Consider the following 22,673-nt stretch of genomic DNA (forward strand, 5'->3'; position numbering starts at 1 on the left):
TGGATGAAATGCTTAAAAATCATGAAGACCAACCATTTTGCAAATATATTGCTTAAGAAGCGATATATTCCGGAGCAGGTGGCCCTTATGTACTTCTTCAACTAAAAATGATATGTTTAGAAAAATTTTATGCTGGATCACCATATGCCGTTATACTACATGCCACAATTAATTAGGCACAGAATATTCTACCGCTGAACTCACTGCTGGCTGACATCAATTCTCTACTAACCTGTACAAAATCTGAGTATGGGATATTTATATGGCATCTCGTGTGGCTATTCCGAGGTTCTTCATTCTTCCAACTGTTTGAGAAAACTAAGGCACTTAGTGGTCACTTAAAACTGGGGATAATTTTTGAGTCCTAGCACCTTCGTGCTTAAGTGCCAAGCAATCCAGCTAAAAATGTGATTCGGTTCAAATAGGTGTCGGCTGCGTTCTCTATCTGTCCCTACTATATTCACGAGTACGAAGGACGAGAGCGCAAGCCAACCGGGCTGATACTCTTTAAAGCCTTTATCCGTGGAGAACGACTGACAAATGGCCCGATCTGTGTCATCGTGTCTCGGCCTGGCCGCGAGAAGGGCCCCGGGCGTCCAGCATCACGCCCTCCGAGGGGGGCCGGGCCATGTCCAGTCGCAGCCTCACTTGCCCCAACTCCCCGGGGAAGGAGGGCAGCCGGCATCGCTGATGGCATCGCCTGACATCACCGGTTCCGGATGACAGGCGAGCGCCGGGCCCACCTCATCCGTGGCCTGATGCGTTAACCTCTCGGTTCCCTGCTCCTGCCACGTGAGGTGTCCTAATATGGTCGGAGAAGCCGGGGAGCCTTGGCCTGTCTCCGGGCTAGTGAGGGGGAGGCTGGGACCAGCCGACGATCCCACAGCCCCAAGGAGAGCCGCGGGGGCTTGGGGTCCGCCTGGGGGCGACTGGAAAGCGCGCTGCCGCGGCAGCTCTGCCCTGGTTATCAATCATTTAACAAACCTCAGCAAATCCAATCTCCCCTGGGGGCCTTTGGCCTCCCCTGCCCCTCCGCAAGCCTGGGCGTCCCCCCAGCTGGTGTCGCCGTGCGGGGACCGGGAGGGCCCGCGGGACCCCGGCGGAGGCTCGGGTGCGCCGCGGGTCCCACGGCCCGGGGGGAGATGCTGCTGCAAGGCGTGTCTGGGGCTGCGCTCATGTGATGAAGCGAGGGAAAAACAAGGGGGAGGAGGAGGAGGAGGCAAAGAGGTGGCTTTTTTTTTTTTTTTTTTTTTTTCTTTTAAGGAGTTTGCCGCGAGCGCGTCTCGTTCATTCGCAGGCTGGGCGCGTTCGGAGGAGGACGGCGGGAGAGGAAGGCGCTCCCGGGACCTCGCGGGCGCGCGGCTTCTGCTCCTCTCCGCGTCCCTGGACCCGCGGAAGCCGCAGCCGCAGCCGCAGCCGCAGCCGCAGCCGGGCGCCTGGGCGCGGGGGAACCGCCGCGGAGCCATGGGGGCCGGGAGCTCCACGGAGCAGCGCAGCCCCGAGCAGCCGGAGGCGGGGAGCACCACGCCGGCCGAGCCCCAGCCCGGCGGCGGCGGCCTCGCGGCGGAGGCGGCTCCCGGCGAGCCGGGGGACCCCGCCATCGCCGCCGCGGACCCCGCCACCAAGGTACGCGCGCGCCGGGCCACCTGCCCCGGGGGCGGGGGTTGGGCGGGGGGCGGCGTGAGCCCCCCCGGTGTCAGCCGGCGGGAACTTCCCGGCGCGTCCAGCCCATCTGCAAACTCGGGAGCACGTACCCCTGTTCCCAGCTCTCCAGGGTCTCACGCGCCGGGGCGGGACCGGAGCGGCGGCGGGCGCGGCGGGCTTGCATCTTTGTCGCGGGTCTCGGGGGGAGGCGACTGCGCCATCCGCAGTAATAAAACCCGCCCCCCGCCCCCCGCTCGCCCTGCCTTTCTCCGCACTCTTCCGGTGGGGGCGACCCAGCCCGAGACTCGCGGGCTGCGCGGGGGAATCCGGGCGGGGTGGGGGGGGTTAGGGACCCGCCCGCCGAGGGTCCCGCGCGCCCCCGCCGCCCCTCCCCGCCCCTCTTTTCCGGGCGGCGGAAAGTCAGCTGTTGGGCCGGGACCCGCGGCGCAGCGTGGCGAGCCAGCCCCGTGGGTGCCCGGGGCCACCGGGTTTGGTACCCGGTCCTGCGGCGGCACCGCCTTCCTGGTGCAAGAAAGCCTGCGGTGTAGCTCGCTCGGAGCCAAAGAAAACCTGGGCGGACGCTGCCCTTCCTCAAGGGGTGACGGGCTTCGTAGGCGAGGCAGGGTCCTCCTCCTCGCTCCGTTCGCGGCCCGGGGGCTCCAGTGCACGAACACTCCGGGGGAGTCGCCGCGGGTCGTCCGGGGCTGCGGTCAGAGGCGTCCGCGGGCACTCCTGGCCCCCCTGACTCTGGACGCAGTGCTGAGCCTCCTAGAAATTGTGTATTTTATAGTCTTCTGTCTTCAAAGCTGAAATATTTCTTCTTGGCCACTACAGCCGCCAAGACTGTGACTTGTTTGGATCGTTGCATTTTAGATCTATTTTCCAGCAAGTGTGTTCGCTAGCAAGGCGTCACCTAACCTGTTTTGCGATATCCTGATAGGAAGATGGTGGATAACTTATGCTCATATATTTAACAAAAAAAAAAAAAAAAAAAAATCTATGTTTTACATGGGTTGGGAAGATGGTGGATAACTTACATATTGATGTGTTTTTTTTTTTTTTAAACCCCATGTTTTACACGGGTTTACAACCTGTGTTGTATCTGAGGATACAAAATGTGAGGACTTGTAGGTGTTTACAGTGTGAAAAACACCCCTCCCCCCTTACAATCTAGGTAAATTTCACAGAACTGTGACCTCATTGCCGTGACCTCTTTTAGCTGTCCTAGTCTAGTTTGGGCTCTTAATTAGATTACTTCTAGTCTTTAATTTATAACTACTTGTAAAACCCATGGTCCCTAGAGCTATAGATACTACCAAGTAAAAACTGCTGGAATATCTAATTTTCTAAGACATGCCAAAGCTTTGGGCATAAATAAGGTGCTAGCCCGTTGAGGTCTAAGTCACATTTTAATACCTACTGTACATCACCTTTTGATGCCAACTACTGCCAAAATGGCCACATAACCAGTATTTTAGAATCTGGTAGTGAACGTAGTTTTAACGTGTAATTGCTAAAAGCTTGCAATTGGAGACATTTTTTTTTTTTCTTGGTTTTTACTACTTTCAGGTCTTCTTAACAGTTCATGCTGAAATAGGATACTTAATCCCTTTCCTGGAAACTTGAGTTTGTTCATTTAAAAATATTCCTTCCGTTCTTTTTGTCCTTCTGCCATAACCTCACCCTCCCTCTTTCCTAGTCACCATCTTGAAGCAGCCAAGCAACCTCCTTGGAAAAAAAAAAAAAGAAAAACTACTTAAATAACATCTAGACTATCATTGAACTCTCTGGCACACTGCCCAGTTATCAATTTGGAGACAAATCAATACACTTACATGTATCCTTGGAAAATGGTGTCGTTTTTCATTTCAACTAGCAAAATTTATTACACAGGTTTTCAAAAGTCCTTTTGAAAAGAACTCCCTAATTAAGAATGACTCAGCACATAGCTCTTGCCTCCCCTCTTGGCCCTGTGAAACTTCAGTTGCTGACCCCTGAGTAATCCCATCTGCCTTTCCAGGCTCCTGTAGTACCCCTGACCCATCCTAGCAGTTTCTACATTTGTGGGGTTAGTGTTCATCTGGCTCTGGATGCTCCACAAGAGCATGGACCCCCCAACCCCCATGCGTTTGCCCAAGTGTTCCCCCATGTGTGTCATGCTCCCAGGCATGGAAGACAATACTAGCTCTCTGGTTTTGATTGGATGTTGTCAAGTTGGAAATACCTTGGGCCATCTCCTTTTTCTACAATTTAACCTTTGACTGTGGCCTTATTGTGCTCTGCGTCATGTATCAGATAGTGACTAAACCAAATAGGCCCTGTTATTAATAGACTGAGGAAATATTTTGGCACAAAATGCTGATTTAGCGTCTTTGGTTTCTACTTTTCCAGAAATAAAGTGGCTTGTTAGCATTGCAATTTCGAATTGTCTTTAATTTCAAATAGACAAAATATTATAAATGCAAGTGGCTCAAGTGAGTCCTGAAATACATTAAATTAGTCCTGAATTAGGTACCTGGATGGCTCAGTTGGTTAAGCGTCTCCCTTAGGCTCAGGTCATGATCCCTCAGGTTGTCATCCTGGGATCCAGCCCCTGTTGGGCCAGCAGGGAGTATGTTTCTCTGTCTAACTCTCCCGTCTGCTCTGCTTGTGCTGTTTCTCTCACGCTCTCTTTCTCAAATTAAAGAAAAAAAAAGAAAAGACAACCTTTGAATTAGATATGAATCGCATCTTGAGCTATCTTGATTGGATGTGTGGACATTTGGGGGTTTAGACTAATACAACCTCCCCTTTCCTGGTAGAGTGCTGATCATTAACTAAAGGCTATTAACAGATTTTTCCCCCCTATCTAATAGTATTTATATCAGTTGCCTGCTGCCTAGTTAGTAATCCAGTTTACTTTTTTTTTTTTTGTAAATTGTAGTTATCTGTCATTTACTAAGTACTCAGCCCTCAAAAGACGTTACACTAATTGAATATCATTTCTATCAGATCAGATGGAGTCTAAAAAACCTTGATTATTGAAGCCTAACATTCAGGCACACTGAGGTACATGTCTTGGGTTTATCTGGTGTATTTCTTTTTATTTATTTATTTATTTATTTATTTATTAAAGATTTTATTTATTCATGATAGACATAGAGAGAGAGAGAGAAAGGCAGAGACACAGGCAGAGGGAGAAGCAGGTTCCATGCTGGGAGCCTGATGCGGGACTGGATCCTGGGACTGGATCCTGGGACTCCAGGATCACTCCCTGGGCTGGAGGCAGGCGCTAAACCACTGAGCAACCCTGAGATCCTATCCTTGGTGTATTTCAATAGAATGGAAGGAGTCTTATCTTACAGTCAATTTTTTACAGTCTTATATGTGTAAATTCTGGGGCGGTGATGGTGTGATCAGTTACTTGCTAGGTTTAATTTTGAGACTTGGCCATTTTGACCACTGCAGGGGTGGAAATATTAGACTACTGTCTAAAACACTAAATGCAAGTAGCAAATAGAGGCTCCTGTTCCCCAATCACTTGTTTTTAAAAGTTTGAAAGAATATTTTCACTCAGATGTCAATATAGCAATATAGGGTGGAACAAATTTACTTAGAGTCTCTGGCAAATCTTGATTTCTTGAGCCAAGTTGTAAGTTCAGTCTGGACAATCATAATTCTGTGAATTATTTTTGTTGTATTTTCTGCTCAATCAGTGACTTCAGAGCTGAAAATGGAGCAGTGGTCAGTTGCAACCATGAGGCCCATGGGGACTGTTATTCTATGTCCTTCTGGCTATGGTTCCATTAAAATTCTTAGATTTTTAAAAGATTTTATTTGTTTGCCAGAGAGAGAAAGCATGCGCAAAAGTAGGGGGAGCTGCAGGCAGAGAGGGAGGGAGAAGCAGACTCCCCACTGAGCAGGGAGCCCAAGAAGGGGCTCGATTCCTGCCCTGGGATCATGACCTGAGCCGAAGGCAGACACTTAACTGACTGAGCCACCTTGGCGCCCTCCCTATGGTTCTGTTTGGTTACAAGAGCTATGAATCACCAAAACATAAAGCTGTACACAAATAGAAATCATCTGATAGGTAGATTTAAGGATATGTTTGCTCTTTATGCACTAAAACAGACAACTGAATTGGCCAGCTGCATTTCATGTTTCTTCCCAGGCTGAGGTAGGATACTTTGTCCCACTTGTCTTCTGTTTACAGAATGGAATGGAGAACGACAATGACCTTAGTGTGATTATGTCACCGGTTTTATAATAAAAGGGCCAGAATTTAGGACGATTAGGAGAGAATTAAATGTTTGTTAACAGTGGTGTAGTGTGTGTGTGTGTGTGTGTGTGTGTGTGTGTGTGTGTGTGTGTGGCTACCTGTGTTCCTGTGGATTTCCCCCAGATTACAAGAGGTGCTGGGATCCCTGGGTGGCGCAGCGGTTTGGCGCCTGCCTTTAGCCCAGGGCGCGATCCTGGAGACCCGGGATCGAATCCCACATCAGGCTCCTGGTGCATGGAGCCTGCTTCTCCCTCCGCCTGTGTCTCTGCCTCTCTCTCTCTCTCTGTGACTATCATAAATAAAAAAAAAAAAAAAAAAAAAAGAGGTGCTGCTTTGTGAGTAGAACGCAGTCCAAAAATTGGAGATGTGGTAGGAGAATGATCGTTTAGAAGACATAGATTGCAGTGCCACCCCTTTAATCCGTTATAGGTTATCCCCGTAGGTTAGTGGATGTGTGAAATCAGTGAAGATTTCCATTCGAAATACTTCTATAATGAACAGGCCTCAAACATGCATCCTTTTGAGTCTACTTTAGGTCTGCTAATGTCTGCTTTGATCACTTGAAAGCAATTAGAATAAAGATTATTCTAACTTGGTATTTTATAGGATAATTAATAAAACAGGGATACTTGGTGGCTTGGTTGGTTAAGCGTCTGCCTTTGGCTCAGGTCATGATCTCAGGGTCCTGGGATGGAGCTCCACATAGGGTTCCCTGCTCAACGGGGAGTCTCCTTCTCCCTCTGCCCCTCTCTCTGCTCATGCTTTCTCTCTCTCTCTTAAATAAAATCTTAAAAAAAAACAAAACACAGAAATAACATGTTTTGCTTTAAAAATACATTATGAAATTATTTCTTTTTCTCCATCAGCTTTAACACATTCAGTCTTTTTTTTTTAAATTTTTTTTTAATTTTTATTTATTTACAATAGTCACAGAGAGATAGAGAGAGAGGCAGAGACACAGGCAGAGGGAGAAGCAGGCTCCATGCACCGGGAGCCCGACGTGGGATTCGATCCCGGGTCTCCAGGATCGCGCCCTGGGCCAAAGGCAGGCGCCAAACCGCTGCGCCACCCAGGGATCCCCATAACACATTCAGTCTTATAGAATACCACTGAAAGGAAAGTCAAGCTACATGGTGCTTATCCTTGTCCTCTATAGTTCTATATGCTATAGTCCATTCATGAAGTGAGGAACTAGAATTTATAGCAGTGAGAAAAAGATATCAGTACTTTTATCTCATGAAAAAAGCCAAACTAAATATCCTTGAACACAATTCTTTGTTCTCTTATAACCTGAAAAAAAATTATAATATAGAATGTTTCATTTTCAAATAATGGAAAAATATGAAAAAAAGCTGTGTTTGGAAGAGAGAGGCACTGTATATTATAAATGTAAACTTCTTTAAAATTTCCAAAATCTAATTATAATGGACTTGCCTGTTTAGATTTTAGATGATTTTCTTGCAAATTAGCACCTTATTAGAGATTCTCAGGGTAGGGTTTTGTATGATCATCCTCTTGTTTTGTACTTGTTTTGTACATCTAATAAAAGGATTAAGGGGAAGATGTTAATCTATAATAATTTCAGTGATACATACTTTCATATTTCTTATCTTGAATAATTTATTTAAACATATAATCTGACTTTCTTGAATCACAAAGTCTTCATAAGATCAAAAGTCCTTCTTGTAATAATTTTTATTTAAAAGCATTACAGGGCAGCCTCGGTGGCTCAGCGGTTTAGTGCCGCCTTCAGCCCAGGGCCTTATTCTGGAGGCCCGGGATCAAGTTCCAAGTCGGGCTCCCTGCATGGAGCCTGCTTCTCCCTCTGCCTATGTCTCTGCCTCTCTGTCTCTCTGTGTCTCTCATGAGTAGATAAATAAAATCTTAAAAAATAAATAAAAGCGTTACATAACAGGATTTATTTAGTGTTTATTTTTATTTTTTTTATTAAGTAATCTCTATGCCCAACGTGGGACTCAAACTTACAACCCCAAGATCAAGAGTCATACCCTCTCTGGATTGAGCCAGCGGGGTGCCCTTAATATTTTATTTTTATAAAAATGTTAATGGTTGAGAACTTTGATTTGTAGAGTATGGTAAAAGTAAAAACCTCCTATTACCTCCTCATCCCCCAAGCATTCACCCCGCTGGCTGGTGAAGAAGCGAGCTTAAGAGTAAAAAGGTGGCTCAGGTACTACTCGTATTTACTCATTCCTTCCCAAATTCATAAATGGTCTTAATTTTATTTGCTTGGACAGGGACCTACTTCTTTAGCAAACAATTTTTAAATTTTTCCTCTGGGAGCAGTCTAAAATCGTCCAGTTGCCAGAAATTTCTTCCTACTTCTGATCCATGAAATTTTGGAACCTGGGCCTGGGACTGGGGGCAGCAGAATTCCACTCCTGGGAAACAATAGGCTGAAGGCCTTCCCTTGGGTTCTGTTCTTCTTCTCATGACAAACTACAGCCTGCCTCTGTTAACTGGAATAAATGTCCTTTCCCAGAAAAAAAAGTAGATGCTCCAAAGCACAGAAACTAAAAGATCTTTCCCAGACCATGTTAGGCTTCTCTTAAGACAAGTATTCATGTAAGTTTAAAGGTTTCTGTCTTCCATGCAGCTTGTCTGTGATCTTTTAAAAAAGGAGGGAACCCTGTGGTTTCATTCTGCCCTGCTTTACTCCCCATTTTAGCAAAATACCAATTTTATGTTTGATTTGTAAAATAGATAAGCCAAAATTTAAGAAGGGGAGATGATTGCAACTCATTGGCTGATCTTTTTTTTTTTTTTTTAAGATTTTTATTTATTTATTCATGAGAGACACACACACGGGCAAAGACATAGGCAGAGGGAAAAGCAGGCTTCATGCAGGCTCCATGCAGGGACCCTGATGTGGGACTTGATCCTGCAACTCCATCCTGGGACTCTGGGATCACACCCTGGGCTGAAGGCAGTGCTAAACCGCTGAGCCACCCGCACTGCCCACATTGGCTGATCTTTTGTTATGTGCAGACGTTGCAAATCTGACTGTACAGTTGAATCACCTGGGAGCTTTTCAAAGACCCCATCCTAGGTGCATTGAATCGGAATCCCAGGCAATGGACTTACTGCTCATCAGGTATTCTGATGTGCCTGGTGTGGCTATCATTGCCTTAAGGAAGGGGTACAGGATGTAGGAGTCAATAGAGGGCCAGGGAGATGTGTTTCAGGCCAACGTGACAGCATAGGTTGACCAAGGTTGGAGCCTGTATGGGAGGGAGAGTTTGAGATGATGTTGGGAGAGTAGGACTCCCACCACACATTTTCAAGAAAAAACAAAGGGAAATATTTCTCCTACATAATTTCATCCCTTTAGTCTACTGTATTGAAAACAAGTGTGCTGAGAGTAGAGGCTTTTCTAAATGGAATGTGCTATTCAGGAAAAATAGATGTTGAATTCAATGTGATTATCTTTTCTGAGCAAGAAGGAGCTGCTTGTCAGTGTTCATTTTCATTTCCACCTGATGCCTCTTAAACCTTCCCTCATTTATCAATTTACAGCTTCCACTGTGCTGGTAAGTAGGGAGTAGCTGAGAGCTCAGTGAATGGTATTTGGCTGGTCCAAAAACCCTTGAAGAAATCTTTTTTTTAAATTTCTTTATGATAGTCACAGAGAGAGAGAGAGAGAGAGAGAGAGGCAGAGACATAGGCAGGCTCCATGCACCGGGAGCCTGACGTGGGATTCGGTCCCGGGTCTCCAGGATTGCGCCCTGCGCCAAAGGCAGGCGCTAAACCGCTGTGCCACCCAGGGATCCCCCTTGAAGAAATCTTAAAACCTAACCAAGTGGTTGCAGATCAGAGTAGGGTTCTGGCTTTACCCATCCTATATTTACTAGTTAGTCTTGATTGCATAAACATTCTATTAGCTTCTGTACTGCAGGCGCTGTGCCAGGAAATGGGGATACACAGTGAGCTCCAAGAACTGAGGACTGAACAAGTCGCAAGCTTTTCTTTCCACATATGTAGCTCCTGAATCTGCTAGAAACGAATTGTTTTATATCTGGAGGGAGAGATCCAAATTTCATTTTCCACACCACACTGGTTACCTGTTGTTTCCAGTAGTATCGATTAAATAGCACCTCCTGTTTAAAATTCAAGTTTCCGCACTAGGCATAAACCTGCTATTGTTTTTTTTTCTCTAAACAAATTCCCTACTGTGCTTATTTGTAGAGTAAATTAAATGCATTAAGGGAGTGGCTAAAATGTAGTCAGTTGTAATAGCAAGCCTGGAGTTTAAAATACTTTTATATTCGACATCTTAGGTGTTACCTATAGAGGCCTCTTTGAGGCAGCCGGCTTGAGCAGTGGAAACTTGTTCAAGGCAAAAGGGCCCACAGCTGAATCCAGACGGGCCCATCGGGTGATCTACCTCAAAATATCCATGAGCCCCAGCTGACCCATGGACTACAGTTACCAAAAAAGGGAAAGTTTCATATGTCCCTATACCTCCTCACCATCCTGCTTAAAAAACGGCCCCCACCTGCTGCCTCCTGGCAGACAGACGCTCCTCTGCTGCCCTGCCCACCGCTCTCTGGCAGTGTGTTCAATAAACGTCTGTCTCCTTTGTTCTGCCCTGGAGGAAGCCTGTGCCACCGGCTTCCACCTGATTGTGCCCCACATTTGGGGGCCCCATCCACTTGAGACACCGAGACACCTGGCCTGCCATGGCTCTGGTAAGTTGAAACACCCCTAAATAGAAAAAAGTAAGTGGGAAGCAGATGTTATCTTCTAGACTTAATTTTTCTTGATATTGTAATAACATGCATTAAAATCGGTCCAGTATTCCAGGGGCACCTGGGTGGCTCACTTGGTAGCATCTGCCTTCTGCTCAGGTCATGATCCTGGGGTCCTGGATCGAGCCCCACTTTGGGCTCCCTGCTCAGCAAGGAGTATGCTGCTCCCCCTCCCCCTCCCTCTGCCCTGTCCCCTGACTTGTGTTCTCTCTCTCAAATAAATAAATAAAATCATTAAAAAGAAATAGCCACGTATTCCATAACCACTTACCATGTGAAAGGCATTGGTCTAGATGCTTTGAGAGATGAAGAGACAGGAACACGCAGCATTATCCCCGAGTGCCTCAATCTAGGTGAGGTGATAGGGTCCCTCTAGGAAATATTCAATAATGACGATTCAGACACACTGGAGAGACCATAGAAGAATCACCATTGCTTGGTACCTGTCATCTCAGTGAATTGTCCAGTTGAATTGTCCAGGTAGCTTCTGGGAAAGGAAAAGGACATTTTGAAAGGTGTGGCAGGCACATGAGGCCATTGGTTGGGAGTCCAGAAAGTGCCAGAAGATGAAGGAGCTGCATGTTTGTAAGGGAGGGGTGGGAATAGCATGATCCATGGGGTTGCAGCCAGGGATCAGGAGATCTTCACAGCAGAGAGCTGGTGAAGGCTGCTCATGAATAACACAGCAAAGATGCAGTTGCCACATGAGTGGATCATCTGGGAGAGTGGGGGGGGCATGAGACCAGAAAGCGTGATTGGGGGAGCTTGTTTCGTTATACCCTTTTTTTTTTAATAATAAATTTATTTTTTATTGGTGTTCAGTTTGCCAACATACAGAATAACACCCAGTGCTCATCCCGTCAAGTGCCCCCCCTCAGTGCCCGTCACCCATTCACCCCCACCCCCCGCCCTCCTCCCCTTTCGTTATACCCTTGATAGTCTTCCTTACTCAATACAATACATGTTGTTGTAGTGCATAAGACAAGATTGTTGATGGATTTTATGGTGTCTAATCTTTGTTTACATTTTCAGTGCTGAGTGATAAGTTTTCACTAAGCCCAATGCCTCTTAGGAAACTTTGGTTTGAAGTTATCCTTCATTTGGATATTTATGTAAAACAGTCTTACTCCATACCCGTAACAAATCACAGGCTGTGCAAAGTTCAACCTTAGATGTGGTCTGTCGACTTTGAATTTACATGATAGACACTGCAGTGGAAGGGAGGAAGGGTTGGAGATAGGCTTATCATCTGTAGGACCTTACTAAGAATTAGCCAGCCTCTCTATGATGAATTTTCCTTAATTATTTGAGAAATGACATGTTTAACCAATATTTAGACATGAGTTTTTTTTTAAGTTTTTATTTAAATTCCAGTGAAGTGAAATACAGTGTAATATTAGTTTCAGGTGTACAGTTTTGTGATTCAACACTTAGACATGAGCTTCTGACTCCTGTAGTGTTAATCTAAATATTTAAAAGGAAATTTTTGTTCTTTGGCCCTGTTTTATATGAAGAAAGTTATTGAAAAGTAGTGGAAAATGTCACACTAATGTTTACTGAATCAGTCTTGATTATTACCATCTTTTCTCCAATCCTGACAAAAGTTAGTGTATAAAATTTAAACAAAAAGTAGTTGACAGTAATGGGGGAAAAACCCCAGTTGGTTTGGTTTTAGATCTGATGTTTTTCTTTGTAAAACTTTGAAAAGTTTAAGTTAACTTTAAACCCAATTTAATGGTAGTTTTAGATTCATCTTTTGTTTACAGTATAGAAAGTTGTTTTGTTTTGTTTAAAACGAAGGTTGGTTATTCTCTTCATACTAATTAAAGACATAGTAAGGTCTTTTGAATGCTCAAAAGATTTTTGTCGTATATGCTGAGTCTGTGGTGATTGAAGAGGACCAACAATGTTATCTAGAAAGAGATTTCAAGTCACTTCTGGAACCGTGCCTGATAAACAGTCCTCCAGGACAGGGAGGAATGCAAAGAATGCTTAAGTATTCAGGGAACTAGGTCATGGTTTAAAGTATTACATTTGTCAGAGAAAGTTTCTCAAGTAGCCCCAATGGTGCTTGGGTTCCTGCTTACCCAGGGTGCTGTAGTCTTAGGCAAATTAGGAGGGCTGGACTAGAAGTAGCAGACCCGCCATATTCGCCTGAACTCGCAACACCAGAAAGACAGTTGAGGCTCTAGGTTAGTGACCAGAAAAACCATAGATGTGATAAATGGGTGTTTTTTTCCCCCTTAACTGCATGATCTCAGACTAGAAATTATTTAAAGAGTATATAGGCAAGTGATGATAGACAGTAAATATATAGGAAGAAAAGGAAATTCAGAATTCCTTTTAAGTGAACTAGGGGTGTTTCTTGGCTGCCAGTGTTAAGCCCTGCAGGGGACCAGATGGGTTTCTTGTAGTTACATGTTGACCACAGTGCCCACATGGACTTAAGCTCATTGAAACCATATTTTGCCATGAACTGTAGCTGAATGTTGGACAAGGAATCATGAACATGACAGGCCCTGAAGGCAAGAGAAAGAGACATACTAAGGTACCAAGGAAGGTGGCATAGTGGATACTATGGATGGAGTGTCCCTAAAATTCATATGCTGAAACTTTAATACCCGATGTGATGGTATTAGGAAATGGGGCCTTTGGGAGGTGATAGGTCATGAAGATAGAGCCCTCATTATATGGTTAGTTACCTTATAAGCAGGGATGACAGACAGCTTGCTTTCTACTAACCATATGAGGATAAAATGGGAAGACAGCCCTCTTTCTGCAAACCTGGAGAGAGCTCTCACAGGACCCAGCTTGGCCCACACCTTCATCATGGACTCCCAGCCTCCAGAACTGTGAGAAATACTTGTTTGTTGTCTAAGCTATGGTAACTTGTCACAGCATCCCCAACTAAGGCAGAAGAGATGGAATTTATGGTGAATTGTTGAAGAATGGAGATGCGTGAGAGGAGGCAAGAAAATTGAAAAATAGTAAGATAATAATAAATATTTAAAAGTGATAAAACGAAGCAAGAGGGAACCTTGTCACATTGGGAGAAATACTGAGTGAAAAACAGTCTAGGAAAAGTTGGGCTACTTACTCTTTCTTAACTGCAGAACTTTGCAGAATCTTTAATATCTGGCATCTTTAACCAAATGCAATTGAAAAATGCTGGGCTAGAGAAGAGAATGAAGCTGGAAGAGTGAGGAATCTGGAGAGGTAGCTTGTGGCTCTGCTGTGGAGAATATTGAATTCTAGGTTTGACTTCTGCATTTATTGCGATTGGCAATGTGAAGCCAATAATTGGGATCCAAATCAACATCTGTTAGCATGTAGGCGGGGACTGCCACTTAGTTTCTAATCCGAGACAATAATTATAAAACATTAGGGAAATTTGTGCTTTTTGGTGGGGGCATGGGAAAGATGAGTTTTCATTTCATTCATATAAAAAATGATTGCTTTTTTTGTATATCTAATTTTTAAATTAATCACATCACATGTAGAGAGATTCCTCTGGTTAAAATGGGAAAATGTGGAATATGTCCCAGCTTTTAAATGTATGTTATTTGGGAAATGCCTCAGATTATCCTGAGATGAAATATTTCATGCTTTCATATCTTTATTAAGTGATGTCTAGATTTGCGAATATATTTTGGTGGGGGGAGGAGAGAGAAGTAGAAAGTTTAGGCAACAATCAGGATCATTAGAATTGGGGGGGTTGAAGATAGTTTGGATTAATTCCATTGTTCAGATAATCCAGATAATTGTATCAGATTGAGATTATCTTCAGTCTGTAGTGAGTCTAAGAAATGTTTATAGACTATTTCTATGGCATTTAACTGCACGTAGAGCTAAACATCCTAGCAGAAACCACGTTATGCCTTCATACTTTCCTTTAACCGTATTTTCTGGAGCCAAAGACAATTGGACTACTGTGGAGTTAAATGCTGTCAATTATTGTGTTCCTCAAACCCTTTCCAGCTCCTGCAGTGAATACTGGAGGTATTGTAACTGTATGTGAACTTGAACGAAGATCAGGGGAAGGTCAAAATAGAGCCTTCTTGAATGGAATTGCAAATTCTTCCTCTGGCAAATAAGAGTAAAGAGAAATGTCACCCTTTGTTGCTTTTTATGGTCATGAAGAAGAAAAAATTCTCAAAGCTTATGATTCCTTTGCTATGAGCTGATCAGCTGGCTTACTTGGGCTTTGGATTAGAAGTTGAGAAAGACACTGATGTATTTTCTTCAGTCTGATCAAAGCAAATCAGAGCAAATAACTGTATTTAAGATTGCAACTAAGCTAAATTTTAAAGAAGGTTGCCACTTTTAAAACCTAAAAATCAATGTAGGACTATTCTTGTAAGATTATTTTAGGCCATAATAAGCAGGAACAATTCAATTGAAGCATAAGCTACTGATTCTTGCTTCTAAATAAATATTTGCTATTACTGTATTTATATTTTTATTTATTTTTTTGATAGCAAGCATGAGTGAGCATGAGGCGGGAGAGGGGCAGAAGGAGCCAGAGAGAGAATCCCATTCAGGCCCCACCCCCAGCACGGAGCCAATGTGGAGCTCAGTCCCACAAGAGTTGGAGGTATAACCGGATTGAGCTACCCAAGTGTCCTACTCTGTTTTTTATTTTTTAAAGATTTTATTTATTGGAGAGAGAGAGTGCGAGTCTGAGAGAGGACAAGGAGGAGGGAGAAGCAGAGTTCCTGCTGAGCAAGGAGCTGATGGGGAATTTGATTTTAGGACGCTGGGATCATGACCTGAGCTAAAGGGAGATGCTTAACCAACTAGGCTACCTAGATAGATGCCCACTGTGTTTTTTAAATTAGTGTATGCATAGTATATTAACTGAATTGCTCACTTTTTTCTAAAGTGTAACTTTTGTGCTTATTCTCAATGCACTAACTTGTTTTCAGGGGAAGAAGACCGGTCAGTCCAGGGACTGGACTTGTCAGTTTTGTGTCTTTGCCTATGTTTGACATCTCCACACAGTTGTGCATGGTGTGTTTCTGTGTTGATTTCAAGGTTGAAATCTGTAGAAAATGAGTTAAAGATATGCATAAACTGTAAGGTCAAGTATATATGGAAATATTTTAAAAGTTCCTCCTCTAAATAACTGTCAACTCACTAATGTTTGTCGGTTTTGAGTACCCATTAGGTCCCAGGCAGTTTTTTTGGGCTCTTCTACATACTTTTTTTATTTTACCAATAGCTCATAGCTTCTTTGTGGTAAATGGTATCCCTATGAGGGATAGGGATGAGCCAGCAAAATGAAAATTTAACTAGGAAATAGAGCTTTGGTTCACTAGCTCCTGTGTTCAATACTAGAGGTCTCCCCGTGGTTTGCTCAGCTCCCAGTCTTGGGGCTGGTGGGTATGGAACCACTGCAGTGTGTAGGGGGGTCTTGGCTATGAAGCCAAAGAGATGTCTCTTTATTTTTTTTGTCTCTTATTAACTTCTGGATACTCGATAGCTCCTGTGATACCAGTGCCCTCTGTTTTTCTAGGTATCTCATAATCTATTACTCCATCTGTAAATGTCGAATGGTTAGTTTTTATTAGCCAACCTATTTCCACTGACCCCACTCTTTCTACCCCATCATGACCTGGAAATAGCTGATGTGAGGTTGTATGAGCAATTTGGGTTTGGAGGCAAGTCATATAACCTAGATGAATCGATACCACGTATTTTTCTTTTTAATTTGGGTATACTTGAGTGCCAGGCCCATATAATCACCCTCTTTTCCCTTTTGGTTTTGCTCTGCCCTCCTGACATCCCAGTTCATCATCCGTCCCACTGTACCCTGTTGAACTCCATTCCATTTTAAACACATTTCCTCCCTTAGGATCATCCTCCAACTGATTTGCCCTCTGTGATCAAGGCATTGTCCTTAGGACATTTTGTCCTCTCCCAGGGTTTTAACACTAAATTATGTCCACCAACTTTCAGTCTCATGTATACATCTGTGTATTAATTAGACAAGTGGACCTCACAAATAACATTCCTTCTGTCCCTTTTGCCTGCTTCTGGGAACCCTCTTGGAATCTGGCCATCTCAGAGAATGGTATCCCAATCTTCCTCTTGCTCTTCCTGTCATTGATCAATGTCCAGGCTGCCATGAAGTTCTGTTGGTTTTAGTTCTGCTTCCTTAGACCTTTTCCTTATTTCCCAATTTTAATTATCCTATGCAATATATGCAGCATTCATCTACACTAGTCTTCCTACTGGTCTGCTAGCTTCCTCTGCTCAGGCCACCAAGTGGGTAGGAACATCCACTGCATGTTCATAAGCTGCTTTTGTGCAAAGGCAAAGAAAATGGAAATAAAGTTGATGGAATATAGTTTCTAAAAATTGAAAAAACCCGCTAGCCTTCCTGCTTCTGGCTATTTTTCTCTACATATAATTGCTTTATAGATGTAGGCGATTATAAAGTAGAAGTTCCCTGGACCCTGTAATTGGAGAGGCCCTCTGCTTGTAGGTATATAAAGCTCTCCAGACTTTGCTTTGCTTCTAGTCATGCACCTATCATTCCCTTATGGTTCATTCCCAAGTTGAGTCTTGAGCATTGAGAGAGAAGACAAAAAACAATGGTTTACTAAATATTTTTTGATCTTCTATACATTTTTCTTCTTTTCAGTCAATGAATGTGGTAATGAGAAGTTTTCTTCATTGCATGTTTAATTTTAAGAACTTTTCTGTGTAGCACAGCAGCATGGCTTGAGAGAAAAGTCAACATGACTAAAGTAAATTTTCCACCACCATGGGCATAGTAAATACAGAGTATGGAATCTTGATCACATTTGTATGGAAACATAATTGTAGTTTGGGTTATAAATTTATTTTGTTATTAGATTGGCTTTTATTTTGAGAATTCTGTTTGAAGCAGAAGTAGGATCAGTTGACCTAAAGTTTCAAATGTTTGATTTTATTGGTGTTTTAATTTTCAACAAATAGTGTCTGGTGTGAATTAATGAAGTTGAAAAAGTTTTTGTTTTCCTTCTCCCCATCTCCAAAAAGAGAAAATCCCTAAAGCCTGTATGATTTTTATTACAAACAGCAGGCTTAGTATGGGAGAGATCTTAGTGAAGCCATGGTATATCAGGACTATTTCACAGGTGAATACCATCTCAAAGGGCAGGCTCAGGGCAGCCCCCGTGGCTTAGCAGTTTAGCGCCGACTTCAGCAGGAGTGTGATCCTGGAGACCCAGGATCGAGTCCCACATCAGGTTCTCTGTCTGGAGCCTGCTTCTCCTTCTGCCTGTGTCTCTGCTTTCTCCCTCTGTGTGTCTCTCATGAATAAATACATTTAAAAGAAATCTTTAAAAAAAAAAAAAAAAAAAAGGGCAGGCTCAGCCCCTCCCTCGTCCTTCTAAAGCTGAGGAGACATTCTACAATGCCTGCCAAGTATAAGGTTTTGACCAGTTTTCTGGGTCTTGGTTTCCTTATACTTTAGAGTTTAAGCCCATTTCCTTTGCCTGCAAACCAAAGGTAGTTTACTACCCAAAGTTTGCAGCCTTTATTTATTTATTTATTTTTAAGATTTTAATTATTTATTCTTGAGACAGAGAGAGGCAGAGGCACAGGCAGAGGGGGAAGCAGGCTCCATGGAGGCAGCGGGACGTGGGACTCGATCCCTGGTCTCCAGGATCAGGCTCTGGGCTGAAGGTGGCGCTAAACCGCTGAGCCACCTGGGCTGCCCAGTTTGCAGCCTTAGATTTATTTTTTGTATGTGTAAAAAGAAGTGTTGATGTGACTTCCAGAGTCCTTTCTTTTCTTAAACTTAAATTTTCTGACTCACGGGCTGATTTCTGAGAGTCTGGTACCTAAAAGCAGAAGTACCACCTCCTGAACTAGTAGCTTTGGACTTTGTCTAACTCAGAACTCATATAGTTATTGCCTTGCAAACTGGTCTATGAGGCATCCATTCAAAAAATACTCCACTGGAGCGCCTGGGGGACTCGGTTAAGCATCTGCCTTCGGCTCAGGTCATGATTTTGGGGTCTGGGTCCTCAAATGGAGCCCCACATCAGGCTCCCTGCTCAGCGGGGAGTCTGCTTCTCTCTCTGCCTCTCAAATGAAATCTTAAAAATATATATATTTTTTAATTCTCAATTGCTTCTGTTGGTATTTTTTCAGTCATTACTACTTCCTAGGCTCTGTTGAGATCACAGTGTTCACTAACTTGGCTTCCATTACATCTATGTGCTGTTGAATTCTGAAACTATCCATCTCTACCTGGGATACCTATTCCATTGTCTTTCCCTCCCTCCCCAAGGGAATCTGCTTGAGATTCTCTCCTTCTTTTTGTCCTCCCCCACCAAATATGCATGCACATATGCATACTCTCTCAAATAAGTAAGATCTTTCTTTAAAAGATAGATTTGTTTGTTTGTTTGTTTGAGAGGGATAGAGTGAGCACACAGGGAGAGGAGCAGACTCCCTGCTGAGCAGGGAGCCCAAAGTAGGGTTCCATCCCAGGACCCTGGGATCATGACCTGAGCTGAAGGCAGGCACTTAAACTGACTGAGCCACCCAGCTGTCCCAAATAAGTAAAATATTTATTTATTTAGTAAAATATTTATTTTATTTTATTTTTTTAATTTTTTATTTATTTATGATAGTCACAGAGAGAGAGAGAGAGAGAGGCAGAGACACAGGCGGAGGGAGAAGCAGGCTCCATGCACCGGGAGCCTGATGTGGGATTCGATCCCAGGTCTCCAGGATCGCGCCCTGGGCCAAAGGCAGGCGCCAAACCGCTGCGCCACCCAGGGATCCCTAGTAAAATATTTAAAGAAAAAAAAGAATTTAGCTTTAAAAATCTCATTTGCAGAAAATAATATACTGAAGCTTAAATCTGGGAAAACATAATTTTTCTAAAACTTTGTTTTAGGGACAAAATTAAATTTATAAATGTAAATTAAAGCATTCTTATTTCTTGCAAAAGCTTTATTAAGATAATAATTCACATAACATATATTTTACCCATTTAAAGTCTGCCGTTCAATGGTTTTCAGTAATTAAATCTTAATTGAAAAATTATCTTTGAACAACTGGAAGCAAATGACTGATCTGAGGTAGGTGCTTATGGCTACTTAAGTCTTTTTTTCATAGGAATTCAGCTTGGTCCTTCTTAATTTTTTGAAAATCAAAGTATAAGGAGGTTCTATTTGAACTTTAGATAGTGTAGGGGTTTCCATTAAATCACTTAGCTAGATTAACTTCCATCCAGTAGATTTAAAATACAATAGAAGAAAATGAACTTGAAAAAAATGTTGCTGAGAAAAATAAACTTGAGGGATGCTTGGGTCGCTCAGTGGTTAAGCATCTGCCTTCAGCTCAAGTTGTGATCCTGGGATCCTAGGATCAAGTCCTACATCAGGCTCCCTGCAGGGAGCCTGCATCTCCCTCTCCCTATGTCTCTGCTTCTCTCCCTGCATCTCTCATGAATAAATAAACAAAATCTTAAAAAAAAAAAAAAAACCCAACTTGTATATATTAAGGAGAAAGGATAATAATGCTTATTAGGAATCAAGCAATACATAGGTATGTAAAAGCCAATTTTTATTTTTATTTTTAAAGATTTTATTTATTTGACAGAGAGTGCACACAGCAGAGGGAACAGGCAAAAGGGAGAGGGAGAAGCAGGCTTTCCACTGAGCAGGGAGCCCGATGTGAGGCTGGATCCCAAGACCCTAGGATTATGATCTGAGCCAAAGGCAGTTGCTTAACTGATTGAGTCATCCAGGCACCCCAAAAGCCAATTCTTTTTCCATACCCATCCATCCCTCTCATCAATCACCCTCATCAGATAGAGCCACAGTTAACAGAGATTGTAACATTCTTCTTGGCCTGAGAATGGATTACACAGCAGATGTGGAAAAAAAAATTGGTGATCACTAGGAGTCAGGTTGGGTTCACTAAAAATAAACCGAGTAACCACATTTTTTTAATTTCCTTTTTTTTTTTTTTTAATTTCCTTTTTTGTTCTTCCTTTCTTGATCTTTTGTTGCTGTTCAGATTCCTGTATTATAGGATTTTTGAGAATGGACTGATAGTGTTTCTGGATTTCACTAGAGATTTGAGAAAACTGAATAATTCAGTAACTCTCCTTAAATGTAGGCCAAACATACGGTTGAATAAACATAATTGATGGGTCATCCTAGTAAGAGTTGCCGGCTACAGAACTCTACCTGGCCTCACCCAGAGTTAATATTTTATCAACTTGCATAAGAAGTGAAGGCAAATGTCTCAAATTGATAGATGATTAAAAAGTTGAATGGAAAGCAAATGCTATATTATGTATTTTTTTGAATGTAGACATGGCCACAGAGTTGGGACAAAGGGGAAGGACAGTATAGCTCTCCATGCACCAGAGCACACAGTATAGGACAGACAAAGGTACTGGGTCTGTGTAAGGACAGGGAGAGAAGTGCATCTAACAGAACAGAAGAAAAACACCCTGGAATGCATTGATTCTTATGTTTTTGAAAAATCAAATTATAAAGCAATTTGGCAGTGCATTGGACCGTATTAAGTGTTCACATCGTTTATTCCAGCACTTCTAAATCTGGAAATTCAGCAAATAGATAATACAAGGGAAGGAAAACTATATGCCCTGTGATGTTTATTACAGTATTTATCACTGTTTTGTTTAAGATACTGAAAGATCAGCAAAATGAATTATGTGTGGTGCATATACCATATTCTTGTCATTGAGGGACATGAGAAGAATTTGTAGCATCCTGAGCAAATATATGGTTTCAGGATGGGAGAAATATGCAGAACTGTACTCAAAGTCTATGTATGTGGCTAATAGTTGAAAGGAGTACATGAAAATGAAGAGGTGTTAGAATGACAGTGTTTTAGAACACTTCAGTATTTTTCCTTTTTATGATTACTGAAAACCCAGCAGATCAACATGGGAGGGAATTGAAGTTGAAAGGATCTAAATTATAAGCAGGGGGGAAGTAAAAAGCTGGGGGTTTGGGCAGCCCGGGTGGCTCAGCGGTTTAGTGCCGCCTTCAGCCCAGGGCATGATCCCAGGGTCCCGGGATCGAGTCCCACGTGGGGCTCCCTGCATGGAGCCTGCTTCTCCCTGCCTGTGTCTCTGCCTCTCTCTCTTTCTGTATCTCTATGAATAAATAAATAAAATCTTTAAAAAAAAAAAAGCTGGGGGTTTTAATTGGTTTTAATCACAATGGTATAAAATGGGGGAGGATGGCTAATACACAGCATTTCAAATATATACTTATGCTGTATTAATAAGTTTGCACTGGTCCATATGGAGTATTGTATTTAGGACAGAGCCACATTTTATTTTATTTTAAAGATGTATTTATTCCTGAGAGACACACAGAGAGGCAGAGACATAGGCAGAAGGAGAAGCAGGCTCCCTGCAGGGAGCCCAATGCAGGACTCCATCCTGGGATTCTGGGATCACGCCCTGAGCCTAAGGCAGACGCTCAATCACTGAGCCACCCAGATGCCTCAGGGCCACATTTTAGTGTCAGATATTGCTACATTAAAGTCAGAAGTGTAGCTTTCAGGTCCTTGACAAATAGTTGCCCTGTCACAGTCCATAAAATGCCAAACTCTGGAGGAGGATTATTTGGAATAAGATGGTCTTCAGAGGAACAGTCCCATTTCCTCTGCAAATTTTGCCAGGTCAGTTAATAGACTTAAAGAACAAAGGACCAGATTTTGTGGCTATAGCCATTGTAAATGATTTTTGATCCCTGTTAACATAGCCTGTTAAATTTCTAGAATGCAGCTGTAGAATAATACCATAGTTATCCTCAGGTTGGTGAAGTATCACTCTTAATTAAGGAGGATTTTTCAAAGGCAAAAGTACCAGATATAATCACAGGAACTTACAGTGTGAACGGTTCCATGGAAGGTGTAGGATGTGGCTTCTTTTTAGTGGCAGCTGAGATAAATCAAGGGCAAGGTCTCCAGGCCATTTCTTCCCTTTGCCAACAGGGAACATCCATTCT

At 43.1% G+C, this 22,673-nt stretch overlaps 1 protein-coding gene across 1 annotated transcript in view; it reads left to right on the forward strand.

Moving 5' to 3' along the window:
• Positions 1-1,297: 1,297 nt before the first annotated feature.
• AKAP12 (A-kinase anchoring protein 12) overlaps positions 1,298-22,673 on the forward strand; it is a 98,789-nt gene continuing 77,413 nt past the window's right edge. Inside the window, exon 1 of the mRNA XM_041742618.1 lies at positions 1,298-1,626. Within this exon, the coding sequence (XP_041598552.1) occupies positions 1,465-1,626 (162 nt within the window). The 5' untranslated portion in view covers positions 1,298-1,464. The remainder of the gene's footprint in view (positions 1,627-22,673) is intronic.

The sequence above is a fragment of the Vulpes lagopus genome, chromosome 2, assembly GCF_018345385.1.
Source record: "Vulpes lagopus strain Blue_001 chromosome 2, ASM1834538v1, whole genome shotgun sequence".
Classification (NCBI taxonomy): Eukaryota; Metazoa; Chordata; class Mammalia; order Carnivora; family Canidae; genus Vulpes; species Vulpes lagopus.